Source organism: Mercurialis annua, linkage group LG8 (assembly GCF_937616625.2).
Source record: "Mercurialis annua linkage group LG8, ddMerAnnu1.2, whole genome shotgun sequence".
In the NCBI taxonomy this organism is placed as follows: domain Eukaryota; kingdom Viridiplantae; phylum Streptophyta; class Magnoliopsida; order Malpighiales; family Euphorbiaceae; genus Mercurialis; species Mercurialis annua.
Genome location: NC_065577.1, coordinates 18,816,433 through 18,824,533, shown reverse-complemented (window position 1 = coordinate 18,824,533; position 8,101 = coordinate 18,816,433). Strand labels below are relative to the sequence as shown.

At 31.9% G+C, this 8,101-nt stretch overlaps 1 protein-coding gene across 2 annotated transcripts; it reads left to right on the top strand.

Annotated features, from left to right (window-relative positions):
* Positions 1-516: 516 nt before the first annotated feature.
* On the top strand, positions 517-1,899 carry LOC126661161 (succinate-semialdehyde dehydrogenase, mitochondrial-like). Of its 2 annotated transcripts, none has more exons than XM_050354966.2 (4): positions 517-727; positions 854-931; positions 1,018-1,095; positions 1,390-1,899. In XM_050354966.2, exons 1-4 carry the CDS (start codon positions 680-682, stop codon positions 1,477-1,479), a joined length of 294 nt encoding a protein of 97 aa, XP_050210923.1. In that variant the 5' UTR covers positions 517-679; the 3' UTR covers positions 1,480-1,899. The 2 variants fall into 2 exon arrangements, 1 of the variants encoding a protein (XP_050210923.1); XR_007635524.2 differs by having other exon boundaries at positions 622-727; positions 1,376-1,899.
* Positions 1,900-8,101: the final 6,202 nt, after the last annotated feature.

Genomic DNA, 8,101 nt, shown 5'->3' with positions numbered 1-8,101 from the left:
ATATCGAATTAAACGCGCATCTCATCACATGCGAACACACACGTATGACAGACTCACATCCTAGAGGGAAAGCTGAAAGTTTTAAAAAAATTAAACGAATACGTAACAAAGACGAGACTCGAGTCCTATATGCTGTAGTAGATTCCTAGAAAAATCAATTACTCGTCTGACATAAGCAATGGTAACTGGACCATGCTCTGATACCAACATTGTCACGACCCAATCTCAAGGCCGAGACCGGCGCTAGGGAATGGGAGTGGTTGCTCCGAAACCCGTAGCAAGCCTAAAATCGTAAAATAAATTTTCGCGAAACATATACGTCATGCAGGACATACATAAACACGTGCCATGCAGAAGTACACATGCCAGGCATACATATCCTCTGGCAGTCTCAAATATCAAAATGCAGCTAGCGTAAAATATTTAAAACTTTAAAACATTAAAGTTATATTTGTAGAAATGGTACTTAGGTAAGCTCATCTATCAACGTAGCTTTAGAATGATGAAGAAAGATCGACCCTATTGAAGCCTTATAAGTTCCAAAATAAAAACAGAAGCGGCTTGAGACATGAAATGATGCATGATAGCTCTTTTTATGAATTTGAAACGACGATAAGTTTTAGTTTGTTGTTTGAAACGGTTTTGATCTTTAATTTTGTAGGGCGTCCTAAATGTTGTTATGGGAAAGGCTCGTGAAATTGGAGATGCTTTACTCACGAGTCCACAGGTTTCTACTGGCTATTATAATTACTTGTCCTTGTTGTCATTTTGAAGTTGGGATATAATCTCTTTGTTGAATGAAGCAGATGAGGAAAGAAAATGACGCTGACGTCTTGATTTGTGTCTGATCCAGGTTAGGAAGATCACATTTACAGGTTCAACTGCTGTGGGAAAGAAGTTGATGGAAGGTGCTGCTGGGACTGTTAAAAAGGTGCGCATTAATGAATGTGCACTCACAAATTACATAGTATAAATAATGATAATTAAATGGGTCTGTTATTCCCCTGATTTTTCTAGTTATCTTTAGAACTTGGTGGCAACGCACCCTGCATTGTATTTGATGATGCAGATATTGACACGGCAGTAAAAGGATCAGTAAGTCTTAAGTAGCTTTCATCGTGTGCTTGCATTTTGTGGCACTGCACCCTGCATTGTATTTTACCACCCTTTGATTCATCTTTTTAAAAATTATACCATGTCAATGTAAATCCAGACTTTTATTTTATGTTAATACGCATTCTTTCTTGGTTTATTATTATTATAGATCAATTTAATCAGTTGCTAAATTATCTGGCAGTGCAATAGTATCTATATTATAGAAAATTGTTACCATTTGCTATTAGGCTATCTACTGGTTTGAGTAGCCTGCTTATAGTGGTGATGTTCCAGTATCATGACATATCAGAAGCATCCCGAGTGGATATATTAGATCTCTTTAGATGGAAACTGGCATGCTATTACAAATGCTCTCTGATGTAAAGTATCTTGTATATCTGAACTACTTTACTTTTCTTATAAACCAAGTGTGCTTTGAAACATCATTAAATACTGTTAAAGCTAGAAGATCGCTAAAATGTAGCAAAAGTGTCAAATCACTTATTTTCCTATGGCTAAAGGAAAAGTAGCTGTTACTAGTTCCTCTTAAACCAGGCTTCATTCATACGACCGTGACTTCATGTACCTTTATTCGAAGAAATATCTGTTGCATTACTCTTCTCTTTCTTCGAAGAGTTAGACATTTAATAATGAGAAGTTGATTTTGAGGATATGAAGAATTTAACAAGCATTCTCAAGATCTTGTAATCCTGGGTATTAAACATGGGTCTTCTTTAAATGAATTTGGCCTATTTGCATTTTGTAATAGAAAACAAGGAGGCTGATATAAGATTTCTTGATGTATTCCGCTATCCTTGACATCTGAAGAGGCTAAAATGATTGACTCTGTGATTAATGAATTTCAGTTTTAGATTATTTTGATCTAATTGTCAATTGTGAATTCTTGTTTTTCTTGTAATTTGCTATTTAGAAAGTTTAAGTTTTAGAATCATTCAGTGTAGTTAAAAGCGCGCGCCTTTACATGCTTCAGGCGGCAACAACGCAGTGAGGCGTGCGCTTCAGCGCTTAAAGCGGTGGTTGAAGCTTTCAGTTCTCTATCGCTTCTGTGCTTTCTATTTTCTTAAAGTGCAATCGGAGATTTCAAAAAAAAAACAGATGAAAAATGAGATGAAGAAGGAAGAAGAAGAATTGCGGCGCTTGTGTGTTTAGGGTTAGGAAAACTGTAGAGGTTCCTTTGATGTCTTAATGGGCCTCCTCTAGCCAGCCCAAGACCAATAGTAGAGGAAATTACACCATTTACCAAAAAAGATGAAAATAATTACAAAATTGTATGTTGACTTTTTTCATTTACAAAAATATTAATAATATTCACAAAAGTACAAAAAAATAAAAAATAATATCAAACATACGGTGTATACTGTGGGTATAATGTCAGTATCCTAATAAACTAACATTATATCAACATTATACCAAAATTATACCGACATTATACATACTGAGATTTTATTAATATTAAATGGAAATGTACCAAAATTACATCAAATCGTATACTAAAAATTAAATTAATAATATATCAAAATTATACCAACTGTATACCAAAAGTGTACACATCAAAATATAGTGAAATTTTATTATTACATCAACATTACACCACATCGCATACTAAATATTAACCTAACAATACACTAAAATTATACCAACAATATAGAAATTCTCTAGTTCATTACCAACTATAGTGAAAAGTACATATAAAAAAAAATATACATGTTATCAACTAGAAAAAATATATAAAAATTTATAATCGATATACCGAAAATATACTGAAATTATACCAATAATAAACCAAATATTATTTTTAAATTATCTGATTTATAGTTTTAGTATTCCAAAATTATACCATAATTATACTGACATTATACAAATCGTACTTTTGTAATTAATTTTCATTTTTTGGTACTTTTGTAATTAATTTTAAATCAGTCGTATTTTTGTAAATAAAAAAAGTTTGCTGGTACTTTTGTAAATATTTTTAAAATTTTAGGCACTTTTGTCATCGCCCCATATTAGTAATTATAAGGCTTTAACCTATTAATAAATGGTTTTTTTTAACATCAGTAATGGTTATATTTCCAAATGACTCTTCTTTTTAACAAAAATGACCAATTTAGTCTTTTAATTATAAACTAAAAGTATATTTAAGTCCAAAAAATAAAATTTAAACTATTAAATTATTAAATAGAAAATAAAAATCATATAAATTAGTTGAATTATCAAATAAAATATAATAACTTACTATTATATTTATAATTTTATGGTTTAAATATATTGCGCTTTTATTCATTAAAGCGAGCGCTTTTTTAGCGCTTTGCGCTTAAAGCGTTATAAAGACACGTCGCTTTGAGTGCGCTTTCGCCTTTGACTACACTGGAATCATTTAGCAATTTTATTGGTCATTAGGAATAATTAGGTTATATACTTACTTTCCTCTTTGGCATTGATTTGTTGTTTTCCAATTGAGAGATCTTAGTTAGATTTTCAATTTTATTTAGTGTCTTTTGCTTTATGTCTTTGCAGCGAAGTTCCGCAATAGTGGACAAACATGTGTCTGTGCAAATCGAATACTTGTACAAGAAGGTAGGAAGTGAACATTTTCAAATTTGGAGTTCTTTCTTTCATTTTGTTTCTGATGGTGTTGTATATGTAATCTATGCTAAAATCCAAATGACCCTATCAATATTTCTATAAAGTATATTATGTCAATATTTTAAGAATTTGAGCAGAAAAGTGTGTGTCTCTTGTGCTAGAGAGTTCTTATTATATAGAGATAATTACAAGCTAAAAATCAGCCTAAATCTATGCTAACAGATATCTACAATATTACCTCAGATTTTCCTATATTTAATACATCACAACAAAGGAAAGAATCAAATACTAACAGCTATAAATAATGAAGGAAAGAGCAGAAAATATGCTGAATATTAAGGCAGGAAATCAGTAGTATTAATTAGGCAATTAATGCCTAAGTCAATTCCTTTGACATCCCCCCTCAAATTGATGCTGGTAAATCCATGAGCATCAATTTGTTAACCAGGAAATTATGCCTTTGACGTGTCATGAATTTGGTGAAGATATCCGCGAGTTGTAGAGTGGTGGAAACATGTGGAAGAGTGATAATCCGACGATCATAGGTTACTTGAAAGTCAAGTTATTGAGTTCTGCTTTTAAAATGGATTATTATTTTATTGAATTGTTTGTAAATATAAACTCGAGTTTATATGGATTAATGTTTTGAGTCGGGTTAGACTTGGGTCACCCGACAAGTGAGGTTAGCTTGGTAGTTAATGATAACTCGGCTAACCCACTATTTGGAAAATTAATTATTATTTAAAGGTTATTAAATAATATTTATAAATTGGATTTTAAGCGAGAACTCAATAGAATTATATTAATTGGGCTTTATTACCTAATGGGCATTTTTGTGTGTCCTGGCTTGTGTTATTCCGACGTGTTATTTGTGCTAGTCCCATGTGGTGTCCAGTACTCTCTAGAGTTACGGTCTGTTTTTAATAATTATTTTATTTGTCTAGACCCGTATATTGTTCGTGCTCTAGAGGCGAACCAGGATTAGTTGATTGCCGGTTTTCACGTGGATTAGTAAGCAGTGAGTTTGTACTTACTATTTACCGCTTTATTAATTAAATTGTTATTTTAATATTAAATATATATATTGTACGTATATTTCGAACTGTTTTTATATTATGGCTACCTAATTGGCATCATTAGGACTACGTGCGCACCGGTAATGATCTGGGTAGTGTAATTATGGTAATGTGGTAACTCGGTGTGAGCATAGCTCTCGAGACCTAGTAGAGTAACTCGGTGTAGCTCCGCTCTCGGGACTCTGGTATAAGTGTGGTCAATGGTAACTCGGTGTAGCTCAGCTCTCGGGACCAGACCTATTAGATTATATTGTTTATTTAGAATTGTGGATTAGGGTTCCAACTATTATTCGTAATATCGTTATTAAATGTTTTAAACGGTGTTAAATGTTTTCCACTTAATAAATGTAGATAGTGGTATAAACTCATCTCAGTATATCTGACCCCGTTGTTTTCCCAATTTTTCCTAGGGTTATGATCTAAGAGAGTCAGGTGATCTCCGCATTTATTTTTCCTTGGAGGTTCCATTTTATTTTTGATAAATTGTAAAACTGTTTCATTCTTAGACCGCAGTAGTAACTAAACGTCTTTACTATTATTATATATTTTGTCGGATTGGTTCGACTGGTTATATTGTTGTGGCATGTTACATTATTTACATTGGTTGATAATAAATCTATTCTAGACTCGGAATTGGATAAGCATGTTATATTAATTGTTGAATATTATAACTGCTAGAATTTAGACTGAAGTCTCGGTTGCCCCCGAGCATTGGTTTCTGCAGGTTTAATTGAATTATATGTTAAATGAAAGGCTAGTTACGGGTTTTGGTACTACATTACCCAAACCCTAGCGCCGGTCACGATTCATGAAAATGGGTCGTCACAGTGACACATTTGATTTGTTTCATAACCTTTATAAACGATTGGCTAAAATCGCTAAAAAGGGGAAACGTTTGGATTTTTCTATAAAGTTTGTAAACGTTTGGCCTATATTGCAAAAAAGCTGAAACGCTTGGATTTGTTTCAAAAAATTTGTAAACATTAGGCTTAAATTGCTAAAAAGATAAAATGCTTGGATATGTTTCGTAACGTTTGTAAACGTTTGACTTAAATTGCTGAAAAGGTGAAACGCTTTGATTTGTTTCGTTACGTTTGTAAACGTTTGGCTTAAATTACTAAAAAGGTGAAACACTTGGATTAGTTTCGTAACGTTTGGCATAAATTGCTAAAAATGTGAAATATTTGGATTTGTTTCATAACCTTTGTAAACGTTTGGCTTAAATCGCTAAAAGGGGAAACATTTGAATTTTTTTTGTAATGTTTGTAAACGTTTGGCTTATATTGCTAAAAAGGTGAAAAGCTTGGATTTGTTTAGTAACGTTTGTAAACATATGGCTTAAATTGCTAAAAAGGTAAAACGCTCGGATTTGTTTTGTAACGTTTGTAAACATTGAAAAGGTGAAATGCTTGGATTTGTTTCGTAATGTTTGTAAACGTTTTGCTTAAATTGCTAAATTTAGATTTGTTTCTTAACCTCTATAAACGTTAGGCTTAAATCACTAAAAAGAGGAAACGTTTGAATTTTTTTTGTAACGTTTGTAAACTTTTGGCTTATATCGTTAAAAAGGTGAAACGCTTGGATTTTTTTTGTAACGTTTGTAATCTTTTAGCTTAAATTGCTAAAAAGGTCAAATGCTTGGACTTTTTACGTAACATTTATAAATGTTTGCCTTACATTGCTAAAAAGGTAAAACGCTTGGATTTGTTTAGTAGCGTTTTTAAAAATTTGGCTTATATCACTAAAAAAGCGAAACGTTTGGATTTGTTTAGTAGCATTTTTAAACGTTTGGCTTAAATTGCTAAAAAGGCGAAACGTTTGGATTTTTTTCATACTGTTTGTAATCGTTTGGCTTAAATCGCTAAAAAGGTGAAATGTTTGGATATGTTTCGTAACATTTGTAAACGTTTGGCTTAAATTGCTAGAAAGGTGAAACACTTTGATTTGTTTCGTAACGTTTGTAAACGTTTGGCTTAAATTGCTAAAAAGGTAAAAACGCTTGGATTTGTTTCTTAACGTTTGTAGACGTTTGGCTTAAATTGTTAAAAAGGCGGAAGGCTTGGATTTGTTTCGTAACGTTCGTAAACGTTTGCCTTAATTTGCTAAAAAGGTTAAATGCTTGGATTTGTTTCGAAACGTTTTTAAACGTTTGGCTTAAATTGCTAAAAATATGAAACGCTTGGATTTGTTTCTTAATTTTTGTAAACATTTGGCATAAATTGCTAAAAAAGTGATACATTTGGATTTGTTTCATAACCTCTGTAAACGTTTGGCTTAAATCACTAAAAAGGGGAAACGTTTGGATTTTTTTGTAACGTTTGTAAACGTTTAACTTTATTGCTAAAAAGGTGAAACGCTTGGATTTGTTTAGTAACGTTTGTAAAAGTATGGCTTAAATTGCTAAAAAGGTGAAACGCTTGGATTTTTTTTGCAACGTTTGTAAACGCTTGGCTTAAATTTCTAAAAAGGTGAGACGCTTGGATTTGTTTCGTAACGTTTGTAAGCGTTTGGTTTAAATTGCTAAAAATGTGAAATGCTTGGATTTTTTTCGTAACGTTTGTATAAGTTTCGCTTAAATTGCTAAAAAGATGAAATGCTTGGATTTTTTTTCGTAATGTTTGTAAACGTTTGGCTTAAATTATTAAAAAGGTGAAACTCTTGAATTTGTTTTGGAACGTTTGTAAACGTATAGCTTAAATTTCTAAAAAGGTCAAAACGCTTTGATTTGTATCGTTAAATTTGTAAACGTTTGGCTTAAATTGCTAAAAAGGTGAAACACTTGGTTTTCTTTCTTAACGTTTGGATTTGTTTCATAATGTTTTAAACGTTTAGATTTGTTTCGTAATGTTTGTAAACGTTTGGCTTAAATTTCTAAAAAGGCGAAACGTTTGGATTTGTTTCGTAACATTTGTAAACATTTGGCTTAAATCGCTAAAAAGGTCAAACATTTGGATTTGTTTCGTAACGTTTGTAAACGTTTGGTTTAAATTGCTAAAAAGGAGAAACGTTTTAAAACGTTTGGCTTAAATTGCGATAAAGGTGAAATGCTTTGATTTTTTTCGTATCGTTTGTAAACGTTTGGCTTAAATTGCTTACAAGGTGAAAAGTTTGGATTTGTTTCGAAATGTTTTAAACGTTTGGTTTTGTTTCGTAACGTTTGTAAACGTTTGGCTTAAATCACTAAAAATGTTAAACGTTTGGATTTGTTTCGTAACGTTTGTAAACGTTTGACTTAAATTTCTAAAAAGGTGACACGTTTTGATTTATTTCGTGACCATTGTAAACGTTTGGCTTAAACCGCTAAAAAGGCAAAACGTTTGGTTTTG